This window comes from Catharus ustulatus, chromosome 32 (genome assembly GCF_009819885.2).
Source record: "Catharus ustulatus isolate bCatUst1 chromosome 32, bCatUst1.pri.v2, whole genome shotgun sequence".
NCBI classification, from domain to species: domain Eukaryota; kingdom Metazoa; phylum Chordata; class Aves; order Passeriformes; family Turdidae; genus Catharus; species Catharus ustulatus.
This window is the reverse complement of record NC_046252.1, coordinates 325,913-343,536: the sequence shown is the minus strand read 5'-3', so window position 1 is coordinate 343,536 and position 17,624 is coordinate 325,913. Positions and strand designations below refer to the sequence as shown.

The window sequence follows — 17,624 nt, the reverse complement described above, 5'->3', positions numbered from 1 at the left end:
GGGGGTTTTGGGGGTCCCAGGAGTTTTTTGGGGGGCCGATTTCAACCCCAGGGGTCCCGTTCGGATCTCGGGGGTCCCGGGGGCGAAATTTGAATCCCGGGGGGGCCCAAATCTGGACATCGGGGGGATGAAAACGACCCAGAAATCATCGATTAACACCGGGTTTGGGGGTCCCGGGGATTCTGGGGGTCCCGGGGATTCTGGGGGTCCTGGGGATTTTTGGGGGTCTCGGGGTTTTTGGGGGTCCCGAGGGTTTTTGGGGGGGCCGATTTCAACCCCGGGGGTCCCGTTCGGATCTCGGGGGTCCCGGGGGCGGAATTTGCATCCCGGGGGGGCCCAAATTTGATGATCGGGGGGATGAAAACGACCCAGAAATCATCGAGCTGCTCGTGATTAACGCCGGGTTTGGGGGTCCCGGGGGTTTTTGGGGGCGCCGATTTCAACCCCGGGGGTCCCGTTCGGATCTCGGGGGTCCCGAGGGGAGCAATGAGGACCCCGGGGGAGGGGGAGAAGGGGGGCACAGGCCAGGAAACAGCGGGGGATTAGCGCTGGCGTCAATCCCATCAGCTCACCCCGGCTGCTCAGGTGAGCTCGGGGCGTCCCCCCCGGATCCGCGCGGCCCCAATTAAGGGCTCAGGGACGGGATTTTGGGGGGGGGTCCGGGCTAATCCGGGGGCGGGGGGGGGTTATAAGAGCAGGGGGGCGCGGGTGGCCGCGGCAGTGGCGCTGGTGACACTTGGGGACAATGGAGACGGGCGTTTGGGACGGGGCGGTTTTCGCCGCGCGCCGGCGTCACGACGACGACGACACCACGCGCGACAGCGTCTTCACCTACACCAACAGCAACAACACGCGCGGTGAGCGGCGGGGACACGCGGGGACACGCGGGGACACCGAGGGGACACCACGGGGACACCGTGGGAGGGGGCTGGGGGAGGTTTTGGGGGGTTTTGGGGGAGTTTTGGGGTCGGCGGTTGAGGTGCGCCAATGGTGGAGATGCGCGCGGTGAAGGGGTTGGGGACATCAGGGGACATCAGGGGACACGGATGGACATCAGGGGACATCAGGGGACACTGGGGGACATGAAGGGACACTGGGGGAGGGGGTTTGGGGGATTTTTGAGGAGTTTTGAGGAGTTTTGGGGTCAATAATCGAGATTTGCCAGCGGTAGCCATGTGTGTGATGAAGATATTGGGGACATCAGGGGACACAGAGAGGCGGGAAGGGACATGGATGGACATCAGGGGACATGAGGGGACATGAGGGGACACTGGGGGAGGGGGTCTGGGGGAGTTTTGGGGTTTTTTGGGGAGTTTTGGGGTCAATAATCGAGATTTGCCAGCGGTAGCCATGTGCATGATGAAGATGTTGGGGACATCAGGGGACATCAGGGGACATCAGGGGACAGGGAGGGGCGTGAAGGGACACGGATGGACATCAGGGGACACTGGGGGACATGAGGGGACACTGGGGGAGGGGGTTTGGGGGAGTTTTGGGGGTTTTGGGGAGTTGCGGGGTCAGCGGACATCAATGGCAACAATGCGCAGTGAAGACTTGGGGGGACATCGGGGGACAAAAAGGGACATGAAGGGACATTGGGGTCACTGAGAGGCACGAGGGGACATGAGGGGACACAGAGGGGACACAGGGGGACATGATGGAACATGGGGGGATCATTTTGAGGGAGATTTGGAGGAGTTTCGGTGTCAAACCCGACCTCCGCCACTGCTGCCACCGCACACGGTGAAGAGCAGAGGGGTGTGAGGGGACATGGAGGGACATGGGGGGACAAAGGGGGACATGAAGGGACGCAGAGGGACATGAGGGGACACGAAGGGACATGGAAGGAATACGGGGAAATCATTTTGAGGGAGATTTGGAGGAGTTTTGATGTCAAACCCAACCTCCAGCACTGCTGGCACCGCACACAGCGGACACGGGGGGCACAGGAAGTGACACAAAGGGACATGAGGGGACAAAGGGGGACATGAAGGGACATGAGGGGATATGGGGGACACAGAGGAGACATGAAGGAACACGGTGGGACATGATGGAACACGGGGAAATAATTTTGAGGAAGATTTGAGGGAGTTTTTTTCAGTAACCAACCTCCAGCACGGCTGGCACCGCACAGCACGGGCACGGGGGGGACAAAGGGGACACAGAGGGACATGAGGGACATAGAGGGGACACAAAGTGACATGAGGGGACACGAAGGGACACGGAGGGACACGGAGGGACCCGGGGAAATCATTTTGAGGGAGATTTGGAGGAGTTTTACTGTCAAACCCAACCTCCAGCACTGCTGGCACCGCACACCGCGGGCACGGGGGGCACAGGAAGTGACACAAAGGGACATGCGGGGACAAAGGGGGGACATGAAGGGACATGAGGGGATATGGGGGACACAGAGGAGACATGAAGGAACACGGTGGGACATGGTGGAACACGGGGGGAATCATTTTGAGGGAGATTTAAGGGAGTTTTTTGTCAAACCCAACCTCCAGGACTGTTGCAACCGCACACTGCGGGCACGGGGGGGACACGAGGGGACACAGAGCGACATGGGGGACATAGAGGGGACACAAAGTAACATGAGGGGACACGGAGGGGACACGGAGGGGACACGGAGGGGACACGGAGGAATCATTTTGAGGGCGATTTGGGGGAGTTTTTTGTCAGTAACCGACCTCCAGCACCGCTGGCACTGCACACTGCGGGCACGGGGGGGACACGAAGTGACACAGAGGGACATGAGAGGATATAGGGGGACAAAGGGGGACATGAAGGGACGCAGAGGGACATGAGGGGACACGGGGAAATCATTTTGAGGGAGATTTGGGGGAGTTTTGGTGTCAAACCCGACCTCCCCCACCGCTGCCACCGCGGGCACGGGGGGAGCATGAAGTGACACAAGGTGACCCGAGGGGAGGACAAAGGCGACACAGAAGGACACAAAGTGACATGAGGGGACACAGAGGGACTTGAAGGAACATGGGGGGATCATTTTGAGGGAGATTTGGAGGAGTTTTGGTGTTAAACCCGACCTCCCCCACCGCACACCGCGGGGACGGGGTGAGGACAGAAGTGACCCGAGGTGACCCGAGGTGACACGAGGTGACCCGAGCTGACCCGAGCTGACCCCAGCCTCCCTCGGGGACGCCACCCCTGACCCCCCCGGCTCCCCCCAGGTCCCTTCGAGGGCCCCAATTACCACATCGCGCCGCGCTGGGTGTACAACCTGACGTCGCTGTGGATGATCTTTGTCGTGGTGGCGTCGGTGTTCACCAACGGGCTGGTGCTGGTGGCCACGGCCAAGTTCAAGAAGCTGCGGCACCCCCTGAACTGGATCCTGGTCAATTTGGCCATCGCCGACCTGGGCGAGACGGTGATCGCCAGCACCATCAGCGTGGTCAACCAGATCTTCGGCTACTTCATCCTGGGCCACCCCATGTGCGTCATCGAGGGCTACACCGTCAGCGCCTGCGGTCAGTGAGGGCTGGGGGTGTGGGGTTTGGGGCTTGTGGTCAGTGTGGGGTGTGGGTGTGAGTGAGGGCTACACCGTCAGCGCCTGCGGTCAGTCTGGGTGTGGGGTCTGGGGGTTTGTGGTCAGTGTGGGGTCTGAGTGTGAGTGTGGGGTGTGGGTGTGGGGTTTGTGGTCAGTGTGGGGTGTGGGGTGTGAGTGTGGGGTGTGGGCAGTCCCTGTGGTCAGTCTGGGTGTGGGGTCTGGGGGTTTGGGGTGTGAGTGTGGGTGTGAGTGTGAGTGTGGGGTGTGAGTGAGGGCTACACCGTCAGCGCCTGCGGTCAGTCTGGGTGTGGGGGTGTGGGGTATGGGGTTTGTGGTCAGTGTGGGGTCTGGGTGTGGGGTTTGGAGGTGTGGGGTGTGGGTGTGAGTGTGAGTGTGGGGTCTGGGTGTGGCTGTGGGGTTTGTGGTCAGTGTGGGGTCTGAGTGTGAGTTTGGGGTGTGTGTGAGTGTGGGTGTGGGGTGTGGGTGTGAGTGAGGGCTACACCGTCAGCGCCTGCGGTCAGTCTGGGTGTGGGGTTTGTGGTCAGTGTGGGGTGTGGGTGTGAGTGTGGGGTGTGGGTGTGAGTGTGGGGTGTGTGTGGGTGTGAGTGTGGGCTACACAGTCAGCACCTGTGGTCAGTGAGGGTGTGGGGCTTGTGGTCAGTGTGGGGTGTGGGTGTGAGTGAGGGCTACACCGTCAGCGCCTGCGGTCAGTCTGGGCTGGGGTTTGTGGTCAGTGTGAGGTGTGGGTGTGGGGTGTTGGGTGTGGGCTACACCGTCAGCGCCTGCGGTCAGTCTGGGCTGGGGTTTGTGGTCAGTGTAGGGTCTGAGTGTGAGTGTGGGGTGTGGGTGTGGGGTTTGTGGTCAGTGTGGGGTGTGGGTGTGAGTGTGAGCTACACCGTCAGCGCCTGCGGTCAGTCTGGGTGTGGGGTTTGTGGTCATTCAGGGTGTGGGGTCTGGGGGTGTGGGGTGTGGGGTGTGGGTGTGGGGTTTGTGGTCAGTGTGGGGTGTGGGTGTGGGGCTTGGGGTGTGGGTGTGAGTGAGGGGTACACCGTCAGCGCCTGCGGTCAGTCTGGGCTGGGGGTGTGGAGTTTGGGGCTTGTGGTCAGTGTGGGGTGTGGGTGTGAGTGTGGGGTCTGGGTGTGGCTGTGGGGTTTGTGGTCAGTGTGGGGTGTGGGTGTGAGTGAGGGCTACACCGTCAGCGCCTGCGATCAGTCGGGGTGTGGGGTGTGAGTGTGAGTGTGAGTGTGAGTGTGAGTGTGGGGTGTGGGTGTGGGGTGTGGGCAGTGCCTGTGGTCAGTCTGGGTGTGGGGTCTGGGGGTTTGTGGTCAGTGTGGGTGTGGGTGTGAGTGTGGGGTGTGAGTGAGGGCTACACCGTCAGCGCCTGCGGTCAGTCGCGGTGTGGGGTTTGTGGTCAGTCTGGGGTCTGAGTGTGAGTGTGGGGTGTGAGTGTGGGGTGTAAGTGAGTGTGGGGTGTGAGTGAGTGTGGGGTGTGAGTGAGTGTGGGGTGTGGGGCTTGTGGTCAGTCTGGGGTGTGAGTGTGAGTGTGGGGTGTGAGTGTGAGTGTGGGGTTTGTGGTCAGTGTGGGGTGTGGGTGTGAGTGAGGGCTACACCATCAGCGCCTACGGTGAGTCTGGGCTGGGGTTTGGGGGTGTGAGGCTTGTGGTCAGTCTGGATATGGGGTGTGAGCAGTGCCTGTGGTCAGTCTGGGGTGTGGGGTGTGAGTGTGGGTGTGGGTGTAAGTGTGGGGTGTGGGGTGTGGGCAGTGCTTGTGGTCACTTGGGGTGTGAGGTGTGAGTGTGGGGTGTGGGGTACATGGTCAGTGCCTGTGGTCAGTCTGGGAGGTGAGGTGTGGGCAGTGCCTGTGGTCAGTCTGAGGTGTGGGTAGAGCTTGTGGTCAGTTGGGGGGACAGGGATTTGAGGTTGGGGTACATGGTCAGTGCCTGTGGTCAGTTGGGGATGGGGATATGGAGTGTGGGGTGTGGGGTGGGTCAGAGATGAGGGGCAGGGATGAGGGGCAAGGACTCCCTATGGGTCTGGGGGCTATAGGGTCACTCCCTGTGGGTCTGGGGGCTATGGGGCAGCCCCATAACCACCCCACACCCCCCACAGGCATCACAGCCCTCTGGTCCCTGGCCATCATCTCCTGGGAGCGCTGGTTCGTGGTGTGCAAACCCTTCGGGAACATCAAGTTCGACGGGAAGCTGGCCATGGCCGGGGTGCTGTTCTCCTGGATCTGGGCCTGCTCCTGGACTGCGCCCCCCATCTTCGGCTGGAGCAGGTGGGGAGGGGGCTGGGGTGACACCCAGGGGGGTGACAGGGGTGACACGAGTGTCCCCAAGGTGTGGGAGGGGTCAGGATCGAGGTCCTGTTCTCGTGGGTCTGGTCCCGCCCCTGGACTGTGCCCCCCATCTTCGGCTGGAGCAGGTGGTGGGGGGTCCCCAGGTCCTGGGGAGTGGGCTGGGGGTGACACGGGTGTCCCCAGGGGTGTGACAGGGGTGACACCAGTGTCCCCAAAGTGTGGGAGGGGTCACGGTCTTGTTCTCCTGGATCTGGTCCCGCCCCTGGACTGCGCCCCCATCTTCGGCTGGAACCGGTGGGGAGGGGTCCCCAGGTCCTGGGGAGGGGGCTGGGGTGACACCAGTGTCCCCAGGGGGTGACAGAGGTGACACGAGGGTCCTCAGGGTGTCACAGGGGTGACAGGAGTGTCCCCAGGAGGGTTTGGGGGGGACCCCTCGAGGTCCCCGGGGTGGCTCTGGGGGTGTCCCCAAGGCTGTCCCAGAGTTCCCCAGGACCCTGAGATGATTTTGGGGTCCCCAGGAGGGTCTGGGGGTGACCCCTCGAAGTCCCCAGGTGTCCCCAGCCCCTGAGATGATTTTGGGGGTCCCCTTTTGTCACCCTCCCCCAGGTACTGGCCCCACAGGGGTGACCTGGCTGTCCCCAGGAGGGTCTGGGGGTGACCTGGGTGTCCCCAGACCCTGAGATGATTTGGGGTCCCCAGGGTGACTCTGTGGGTGACTCTCCCAGGTGTCCCCAGGACCCTGAGCTGGTTTTGGGGTCCCTTTTTGTCCCCCCAGGTACTGACCCCACAGGAGTGACCTGGCTGTCCCCAGGGTGTCACAGGGGTGACCCCTCGAGGTCCCCAGACCCTGAGATGATTTGGGGTCCCCAGGTTGTCACAGGGGTGACCTGGCTGTCCCCAGGGTGACTCTCCCAGGTGTCCCCAAACCCTGAGATGATTTTGAGGTCCCTTTTTGTCCCCCCCAGGTATTGGCCCCATGGGTTGACCACTCGAGGTCCCCAGGGTGACTCTGGGGGCATCCCCAGACCCTGAGATGATTTTGGGGTCCCCAGGATGTCACAGGGGTGACCCCTCGAGGTCCCCAGGTGTCCCCTGAGCTGATTTGGGGGTCCCTTTTTGTCCCCCCCTGGTACTGGCCCCACAGGGGTGACCCCTCGAGGTCCCCAGCCCCTGAGATGATTTGGGGTCCCCAGGGTGGCTCTGGGGGTGTCCCCAAGGCTGTCCCAGGTGTCCCCAGCCCCTGAGATGATTTGGGGTCCCCAGGGTGACTTGGGGGTGACCTGGTTGTCCCCAGGGTGACTCTCCCAGGTGTCCCCAGAGCTGAGATGATTTTGTCCCCCCCAGGTACTGACCCCACGGGCTGACCCCTCGAGGTCCCCAGGTGTCCCCAGCCCCTGAGAGGATTTTGGGGTCCCCAGGGTGTCACAGTGGTGACCCCTCGAGGTCCCCAGGGTGGCTCTGGGGGTGTCCCCAGACCCTGAGCTGATTTTGGGGTCCCTTTTTGTCCCCCCCAGGTACTGACCCCACAGAGGTGACCCCTGGAGGTCCTCAGGGTGACTCTGGGGGTGTCCCCAAGGCTCTCCCAGGTGTCCCCAGCCCCTGAGCTGATTTTGGGGTCCCTTTTTGTCCCCCCCAGGTACTGGCCCCACAGGGCTGACCCCTCGAGGTCCCCAGATCCTGAGAACATTTGGGGTCCCCAGGGTGACTCTGGGGGTGTCCCCAAGGCTCTCCCAGGTGCCCCCAGCCCCTGAGATGATTTGGGGTCCCCCCTTTTGTCACCCCCCCGCAGGTTGTGGCCCCATAGAGGTGACCTGGGTGTCCCCAGACCCTGAGATGATTTGGGGTCCCCAGGGTGGCTCTCCCAGGTGTCCCCAGAGCTGAGCTGATTTTGGGGTCCCTTTTTGTCCCCCCAGGTACTGGCCCCACGGGCTGACCCCTCGAGGTGCCCAGGGTGACACTCCCAGGTGTCCCCAAGGCTCTCCCAGGTGTCCCCAGCCCCTGAGATGATTTGGGGTCCCCAGGGTGTCTCTGGGAGGTGTCCCCAGCCCCTGAGATGATTTTGTCCCCCCCCCCAGGTACTGGCCCCACGGGCTGAAGACCTCGTGCGGGCCGGACGTGTTCAGCGGCAGCTCGGACCCGGGGGTCCAGTCCTACATGGTCGTGCTCATGGTCACCTGCTGCTTCTTCCCCCTCTCCATCATCATCTTCTGCTACCTGCAAGTCTGGATGGCCATCCGTGCGGTGAGGAGAAACCCCAAAAAATCCTGACCCTGAAAAACGCAAAAAAAACCCCCAAAAAACCAAAAAAAACAAAAAAAAAACCCCAAAAAACCCAAACCAAACCAAACAAAACCCCAAAAATAAAAAGGGAAAAAAATCCGGGAAACAAAACCTCCTCAGAAAAACAAAAAAACATAAACAAAAAAAAAAAAGCGGGGGGGAAATTCCGGGAAAACAACAGCAAGAAAAACTAACAAAAAATCCTAAAAAAAAAAAAAAACCAACAACAAAAAAGGGAAAAAAATCCGGAAAAACAAACAAACAAAAAACCACCAAAAAAGCGACAAAAAACCAAACCAAACCAAAAAAACCCCAAAAAAATCCTCAAAAAACCCCCCAAAAAACTGAAAAAAAATCCGGAGGGGGAAAAAAAAAACCTGGAGGAAAAATCCTAAAAAACAACAATAAAACCCCAAAAACAAAACTGCAAAAATAAATCCCCAACCCCAAAAAACGCTGAGGGGAGGAAAAAAAAATAAAAAGACCCAAAACCACCCCCCCCCAAAAAAAAAAAAATCATGGTTAAAAAAAAAAAAAAAGCTGGGGGAAAAATTAGAATAAATCCCTGACCCCAAAAAATACTGGGGGGAGGGGGGGAAGAAAACAAACAAACAAACAAACAAATGTAATTACCCCTTACATCCCTTACACATCCCTTTAACCCCCCAAATCTCACAATATACATCCCCAGGACCCCCTAGGACCCCCTAACCCCCCGTGTCCCCCCCAGGTGGCTGCCCAGCAGAAGGAATCACATATAAATATCCATATATATATATATTATAACCCTATAAACCCCCTTTAACCCCCCCAAACTCCCTTTAACCCCCCCAAACCCCACAATACACACCCCCAGGACCCCCAAACCCCACAAGACACACCCCCCACACCCCCCTAACCCCCCCTGTCCCCTCCTGTCCCCCCCCAGGTGGCCGCCCAGCAGAAGGAATCACATATATATATACAAATATATATATATTATACCCCTATAAACTCCCTTTAACCCCCTTTAACCCCCCCAAACTCCCTTTTTAACCCCCCCAAGCCCCCCTAACCCCCTTGTCCCCCTGTGTCGCCCCCCAGGTGGCCGCCCAGCAGAAGGAATCACACATATATATACAAATATGTATATTATACCCCTATAAACTCCCTTTAACCCCCTTTAACCCCCCAAACCCCACAATACACACCCCCAGGACCCCCTAACGCCCCCTGTCCCCTCGTGTCCCCCCCCAGGTGGCCGCCCAGCAGAAGGAACCATATATATACATACACATATATATATTATACCTCTATAAATCCCCTTTAACCCCCCCAAACTCCCCTTTTAACACCCCCCCAGGACCCCCCAGGACCCCCCTAACACCCCCAGGACCCCCCAGGACCCCCCTAACCCCTTCTGTCCCCTCCTGTCCCCCCCCAGGTGGCCGCCCAGCAGAAGAAATCACATATAAATATCCACATATATGTATATAATACCCCTATAAAGCCCCTTTAACCCCCCCAAACCCCACAATACAACCCTTGAACTCCACGATTCCCCCTCCCAGGACCCCCCACGCCCCCCTAATCCCTCCCAGGACCCCCCTAACCCCCCGTGTCCCCCCCCAGGTGGCCGCCCAGCAGAAGAAATCACATATAAATATCCACATATATATATATTATAACCCTATAAACCCCCTTTAACCCCCTTTAACCCCCCCAAACCCCACAATACACATCCCCAGGACCCCCCATGCCCCCCTAACCCCCCCGTCCCCTCCTGTCCCCCCCCAGGTGGCCGCCCAGCAGAAGGAATCACATATAAATATCCACATATATGTATATAATACCCCTATAAACCCCCTTTAACCCCCTTTAACCCCCCCAAACCCCACAATACACACCCCCACGACCCCTAACCCCCCCGTGTCCCCTCCTGTCCCCCCCCAGGTGGCCGCCCAGCAGAAGGAATCCGAGTCCACGCAGAAGGCGGAGAAGGAAGTGTCCCGCATGGTGGTGGTGATGATCCTGGCCTACATCTTCTGCTGGGGGCCCTACACCTTCTTCGCCTGCTTCGCCGCCGCCAACCCCGGCTACGCCTTCCACCCGCTGACCGCCGCGCTGCCCGCCTTCTTCGCCAAGAGCGCCACCATCTACAACCCCATCATCTACGTCTTCATGAACAGACAGGTGAGATTTGGGCACCTAGGGGCACCTGGGGACACCTGAGCACACCTGGGTACAGCTACAGCACACCTGAGCACAGCTGGGACACACCTGAGTACAGGCAGGGTATGGGGTATGGGATAGAGCCACCATCTACAGCCCCATCATCTACGTCTTCATGAACAGACAGGTGAGAGACACACCTGGGGGCACCTACAGCACACCTGAGCACACCTGAGCACAGCTGGGACACACCTGAGTACAGGCAGGGTAGGGGTTATGGGATAGAGTCACCATCTACAGCCCCATCATCTACGTCTTCATGAACAGACAGGTGAGAGTCGGGTTCCTGGGATACCTGGGGGCACCTACAGTACACCTGGGTACAGCTACAGCACACCTGGGCACACCTGGGGGCACCTACAGTACACCTGGGTACAGCTACAGCACACCTGAGCACAGGCAGGGTATGGGATAGGGACAGGGTCACCATCTACAACCCCATCATCTACGTCTTCATGAACAGACAGGGGAGATTTGGGCACATGGGCACACCTGAGCACACCTGAGTACACCTGAGCACACCTGGGTACAGCTGTAGCACACCTGGGCACAGCTGGGTACACCTACAGCACACCTGAGTACAGGCAGGATATGGGATAGGGACAGGGTCACCATCTACAGCCCCATCATCCACGTCTTCATGAACAGACAGGTGAGATTTGGGCACCTGGGGGCACCTGGGCACACCTGAGCACACCTGGGGGCACCTACAGTACACCTGAGCACACCTGAGTACAGGCAGGGTATGGGGTATGGGATAGAGACACCATCTACAGCCCCATCATCTACGTCTTCATGAACAGACAGGTGAGATTTGGGTTCCTGGGGGCACCTGGGCACACCTGAGTACACCTGAGCACACCTGGGTACAGCTACAGCACACCTGAGTACACATCAGGGCATGGGATATGAGATAGAGACACCATCTATAGCCCCATCATCTACATCTTCATGAACAGACAGGTGAGAGACACACCTGGGCACACGTGGGGGCACCTACAGCGCACCTGAGCACACCTGAGTACAGCCAGGGCATGGGGACACAGCCAGGGTATGGGGTATGAGATAGAGACACCATCTACAGCCCCATCATCTACGTCTTCATGAACAGACAGGTGAGATTTGGGTATCTGGGATACCTGGGGATACCTACAGTACACCTGGGCACAGCTACAGCACACCTGGGTACAGCTAGGACACACCTGAGCACAGCTGGGACACACCTGAGTACAGGCAGGGCATGGGATAGGGACAGGGTCACCATCTATAACCCCATCATCTACATCTTCATGAACAGACAGGTGAGATTTGGGTACCTGGGGGCACCTGGGAACACCTGAGCGCACCTACAGTACACCTGAGTACAGCTGGGATACACCTGAGTACAGCTCAGGGCATGGGGACATGAGATAGAGCAGGGTTATGGGACAGGGGATAGGGACAGAGTCACCATCTACAACCCCATCATCTACGTCTTCATGAACAGACAGGTGAGAGTCAGGTTCCTAGGGGCACCTGGGCACACCTGAGCACACCTGAGCACACCTACAGTACACCTGAGCACACCTACAGTACACCTGAGTACAGCTACAATACACCTGAGTACAGGTAGAATACACCTGAGTACAGGCAGGGTATGGGATAGGGACAGAGTCACCATCTACAGCCCCATCATCTACGTCTTCATGAACAGACAGGTGAGATTTGGGTACCTGGGATACCTGGGGGCACCTGGGAACACCTACAGTACACCTGGGTACAGCTACAGCACACCTGAGCACACCTGAGTACAGGCAGGGAATGGGGTATGGGACAGAGCCACCATCTACAGCCCCATCATCTACATCTTCATGAACAGACAGGTGAGATTTGGGTTCCTGGGGGCACCTGGGCACACCTGAGCACACCTGAGCACACCTACAGTACACCTGAGCACATCTGGGTACAGCTGGGATACACCTGAGTACAGCTCAGGGCATGGGGACATGAGATAGAGCAGGGTTATGGGACAGGGGATAGGGACAGAGTCACCATCTACAACCCCATCATCTACATCTTCATGAACAGACAGGTGAGATTTGGGTACCTGGGGACACCTGGGGGCACCTGGGAACACCTACAGTACATCTGGGTACAGCTACAGCACACCTGGGCACAGCTGGGTACAGCTACAGCACATCTGAGTACAGGCAGGGTATGGGGTATGAGATAGAGCCACCATCTACAGCCCCATCATCTACGTCTTCATGAACAGACAGGTGAGGGACACACCTGGGGCCACCTGGGACACACCTATGGCACACCTGGGACACACCTGGGCACAGCCAGGACATGGGGTTTGGGGTTATGGGATAGGGACAGGGTCACCTTCTACAGCCCCATCAACATCACTAACCCTGTGTCCCTCTGTCTGTCCCTCTGTCTGTCCCCTGTCTGTCCCTCTTCTGTCCCGTGTCCCCCTGTACCCTGCTTGTCCCCTGTCCCCTCTGCCCTTTGTCCCCCGTCTGTCCCCCTGTCTGTCCCCTGTCCCCATGTCTGTCCCATATTTGTCCCTTGTTCCCCTGTCCCCTGTCTGTCGCCATTCCCTGTCTGTCCTCTGTCCCCCGTCTGTCCCCTATCTCTCTCCTTTCTGTCCCCCTGCCTGTCCCCTGCCTGTCCCCTGCCTGTCCCCTGCCTGTCCCCTGTCCCCTGTCCCTGTCCCCCTGTCCCCTGTCTGTCCCCTGTCCCCCTGTCCGCTGTCTGTCCCCTGTCCCCTGTCTGTCCCCCTGTCTGTCCCCTGTCCCTGTGTTCCCCTGCCTGTCCCCTGTCCCCTGTCCCCTGTCTGTCCCCTGTCCCCGTGTCCGTGTCCCTGTCCGTGTGTCCCCGCAGTTCCGGAACTGCATCCTGCAGCTCTTTGGCAAGAAGGTGGACGATGGCTCCGAGGTCTCCACCTCGCGCACCGAGGTGTCCTCCGTGTCCAACTCCTCCGTGTCCCCCGCCTAGGGACCCCCGCCGCCCCCTCCCCAATAAAGCTTTGTACCTCCCGGACACGTGCCGCGCCCTTTGTCACCTCGCGCCTGTCCCCAAATGTCCCCAGGGTGCTGGGAGTTCTCGGTGTCCCCTCCTTGGTGTCCCTAAATGTCCCCAGGGTTCTAGGGGTTCTCGGTGTCCCCGTTTTTGGGTGTCCTCAAATGTCCCCAGAGTGCTGGGAGTTCTCAGTGTCCCCTCCTTGGTGTCCCCAAATGTCCCCAGGGTGCTGGGAGTTCTCGGTGTCCCCTCCTTGGTGTCCCTAAATGTCTCCGAGGTGCTGGGGGGGTTCAGTGTCCCCAAATGTCCTCAGGGCTCTGGGAGCTCAGTGTCCCCATCTTTGGGTGTCCCCCAATGTCCCCAGGGTGCTGAGGGGTTCAGTGTCCCCTCTTTGGGTGTCCCCAAATGTCCCCAAGGTGCGGGGGGGTTCAGTGTTCCCCTTTTTGGGTGTCCCCAATGTCCCAATTGTTCTGAAGTCCCCAGTGTCACCCTCTGGAGGGGTCCTCGATGTCCAAGTCAAGGGGGTCCCCAATGTCCCCAAGGCTCTGGGAGTCCCCAGTGTCCCCTCTCGGGGGGTCCCCAATGTCCCCATGGCTCTGGGAGTCCCCAGTGTCCCCTCTCGGGGGGTCCCCAATGTCCCCATGGCTCTGGGAATCCCCAGTGTCCCCTCTCGGGGGGTCCCCAATGTCCCCAATGACTCCAGGAGTCCCCAGTGTCCCCACTTGGGGGGTCCCCAATGTCCCCAGTGTCCCCTCTTGGGGGTCCCCAATGTCCCATCACCTTTGGGGGGTCACACCCCCCCCACCCCGGCATGTCCCTCAATGACCCCCCGGGGGTCCCCAACCTTCCCATCAGCCTTTGGGGCGGTGCCCCCGCCCCTCCCGCCCTCCGTGTCCCCCCAAATCCCCCTCGGGACCCCGGGGAGCGACAGCGGCCGCTGGCCCCGCCCCCGAGGGATCTCAGCCAATGGGAAGCACTCCCGCTGCGCGCCGCTCTGCTATTGGTCAATAGAGATGTCAATCTTCGCTGCCCCACGCGGCCAATCAGGAGCAGGGCTGGGGAGAAAGGGGCGGGGCTGGAGTAAAGGTGATGTCATCGCCTCTGGCCACGCCTCCCCTACTTTCTGATTGGTTAAAAAGGGCGGGAGGGGCTCGCGCTGCGCTGTGATTGGCGGGGAAGGGGCGGGAAAGGGGCGGGGCCGGGGGAAAGGCACGTGGAGGGGGGGACGGGGATGGGGACAGGGATGGGGACAAGGATGGGACAGGGATGGGGATGGGGACAGTGGGACAGGGATGGGGATGGGACAGGGATGGGGACAGGGATGGGGACAGGGACAGGGATGGGGACAGGGATGGGACAGGGACAGGGATGGGGACAGTGGGACAGGGATGGGGACAGGGACAGGGATGGGGACAGGGATGGGACGGGGACAGGGATGGGGACAGGGACACGGATGGGGACAAGGACAGGGATGGGACAGGGACGGGGATGGGGACAAGGACAGAGGATGGGGACAGGGACAGGGACAGGGATGGGGACAGGGATGGGGACAGGAACAGGGATGGGGACAGGGATGGGGACAGGGACAGGGATGGGGACAGGGATGGGACAGGGATGGGGACAGGGATGGGGACAGGGACAGGGATGGGGACAGGGATGGGGACAGTGGGACAGGGATGGGGACAGGGACAGGGATGGGACAGGGATGGGGACAGGGACAGGGATGGGGACAGTGGGACAGGGATGGGGACAGGGACAGGGATGGGACAGGGATGGGGACAGGGACAGGGATGGGGACAGGGACAGGGACAGGGATGGGGACACAGGGACATCGCTGGGGACAGGGACAGGGACGGAGTTGGGGACAGGGATGGGGACAGGGATGGGACAGAGACACGGATAGGGACAGGGATGGGGATGGGAATGGGACAGGGATGGGGACGGGGACAGGGACACGCACAGCGACGGGACAGGGACAGGGATGGGGATGGGACAGGAATGGGACAGGGATGGGGACGGGGACAGGGATGGGGACAGGGACCGGGACAGGGACAGGGACAGGGATGGGGACGGGGACATGGATGGGGACGGGGACACGCACAGCGACGGGACAGGGAAAGGGATGGGGACAAGGATGGGGATGGGACAGGAATGGGACAGGGACAGGGATGAGGACGGGGATGGTGATGGGGACAAGGATGGGAACAGGAATGGGACAGGGACAAGGACGGGGACAAGGAGTTGACAGAGACGGGACAGGGATGGGGACAGGGACAGGAGAGGGATGGGGACGGGACCAGAGACAGGAAGGGGGACAGGGACAGGGATGGGGACAGAAAAGGGACAAGCATGGGGGACGGGGGATGTTTCCCCTGACGTGACAGTGTCCCTGATGTCCCCACGTCCTCTGTCCCTCGTGTCCCCATGTCCCCATCCCTTGTGTCCCACATCCCCCTGTCCCGCTGTCCCCTGTGTCCCATGTCCTCCCTGTCCCCTGTGTCCCATGTCCCCCGTGTCACTGTGTCCCCCCGGGTGGGTGGCCCGGCCCTCCAGGGATGGGGACACCGAGGTGACACTGTGGGGGGGACAGGGGGGGCAAAAGGGGGGTGACACGGGGGGGGGGGTGACACGGGGGGGTGACAGAGGGTGACACGGGGGGGGTGACACGGGAGGGGACACGGGGGGGTTGACAGAGGGTGACACGGGGGGGGTGACACACAGGAGGTGGCACAGGGGAGGTGACAAAGAGGAGGTGACAACCCCCGGTGGTCTCCCCCAGCGACATCGGGGAGGGTGGGCAGGGTCTGTGGGGGGGGTCCCCACCCTGTGGGCGTGGCCTCCATCCCAAGCCCCGCCCCCCGCAAGCCCCGCCCCCGGCCCGCAGCGCCTCCGGCAGCGCCGCAGCGCCGGGACCCGATGGGCCGGGACCGGTACCGGGGGGGACCCGCGGGGCCGGGGGGGGCTCCGGGGGACCGGGGGGGGGTCCCGGGATTGGGGGGGGCTGAGGGGGAGCGGGGGAGGGGCGGGGGGAGGGGGCAGCGCGCGGGGCTGCGGGAGGGGGGGAGGGGGAGGATGCGGGGGGGAGGGGGGAAGGGGGGGGTGGGGGGGGGCGGGCGCGCGCGTGGGGAGGGGGGGGAAGAGCGAGGGGGGCACCTGGGCAGGTGTGAGGGGGGGAAGAGCGAGGGGGGCACCTGGGCAGGTGTGAGCGCCGGAGGGGAAGGGGGGAGGGACAGGGGTGGCCAGAGGTGGCCAGGTGTGGTGGGGACAGGTGTGTGCAGGTGTGGCGGGGATGTCCGGGTGTCAAGGCCAGGTGTGACAGGGCCAGGTGTGGCCAGGTGTGTGCAGGTGTGACGGGGATGGCCGGGTGTGACAGGGCCAGGTGTGACCAGGTGTGACAGGGCCAGGTGTGTCCAGGTGTGTCCAGGTGTGTCCAGATGTGTCCAGGTGTGTGCAGATGTGGCGGGGATGTCCAGGTGTGTCAGGGCCAGGTGTGTGCAGGTGTGTCCAGGTGTGTGCAGCTGTGGCAGGGATGTCCAGGTGTGACAGAGCCAGGTGTGTGCAGATGTGTTGGGGACAGGAATGTCCAGGTGTGACAGGGGTGTCCAGCTGCCAGGGCCAGGTGCGTTCAGGTGTGACAGGGACAGCTGTGGGCAGGAACTGGGAGTTACTGGGTGAACTGGAACTTATTGGGGTTCACCAGAGGAACTGAGTTACTGGGAGCACTGGGAGTTACGGGGGGCACTGGGAGAGCTGTGAGCTACTGGGGACACTGGGAGTTATTGGGGATACTGGGAGTTGCTGGGGGCACTGGGACTTACTGGGACACTGGGGATTACTGGGGTGAACTGGGTGAACTGGGGGAGCACTGGGAGCACTGGGGGAGCTGTGAGCTACTGGGGACACTGGGAGTTACTGGGGGGCACTGAGACTTACTGGGCCACTGGGGGTTACTGGAGCAGTGGGCAAACTGGGACTTACTGGGCAAACTGGGAGTTGCTGGTGGTTACTGGGAGCCCACGTGTGCCCAGCTGTGCCGCGCTGGGGGCGGGGCTTTCCGCGATGTGGGCGGGGTTTACCACACGGGGGCGTTGTTTTTACCGCGCGGTGGGCGTGGCTTTGCCCATATATGGGCAACGTTTCCCCGCCCCCGCTCCGAGGCCCCGCCCCCCGTTTGGCGCAGTCCGCGCGCGCCGCCGCAGGGCCGGGGGCGGGGCCTCCGAGATGGCCACGCCTCTCGCGAACGCTGATTGGCTGGAAACGGGGGATGGACATGAGGGGGCGGGGCTTGGGCGGAGCGAGGCGGGGTCGGGGGAAACTGGG

The 17,624-nt window shown here is 61.0% G+C and overlaps 1 protein-coding gene across 1 annotated transcript; it reads left to right on the top strand.

Moving 5' to 3' along the window:
- Nucleotides 1-722: 722 nt before the first annotated feature.
- Nucleotides 723-13,325, top strand: LOC117009389 (red-sensitive opsin). The gene is made up of 6 exons (XM_033083631.1): nucleotides 723-857; nucleotides 3,192-3,488; nucleotides 5,618-5,786; nucleotides 7,883-8,048; nucleotides 10,020-10,259; nucleotides 13,167-13,325. The coding sequence occupies exons 1-6, from the start codon at nucleotides 746-748 to the stop codon at nucleotides 13,278-13,280; spliced, it is 1,098 nt and encodes a 365-aa protein (XP_032939522.1). The 5' UTR covers nucleotides 723-745; the 3' UTR covers nucleotides 13,281-13,325.
- Nucleotides 13,326-17,624: the final 4,299 nt, after the last annotated feature.

Bases quoted from the DNA above. Each gene is read 5' to 3' on its own strand.
- LOC117009389 (XM_033083631.1), top strand. From the start codon at position 746: ATGGAGACGGGCGTTTGGGACGGGGCGGTTTTCGCCGCGCGCCGGCGT. The intron at 5,787-7,882 runs GTGGGGAGGGGG...CCCCCCCCCCAG, and splicing joins CCCATCTTCGGCTGGAGCAG to GTACTGGCCCCACGGGCTGA. The intron at 8,049-10,019 runs GTGAGGAGAAAC...GTCCCCCCCCAG, and splicing joins TCTGGATGGCCATCCGTGCG to GTGGCCGCCCAGCAGAAGGA.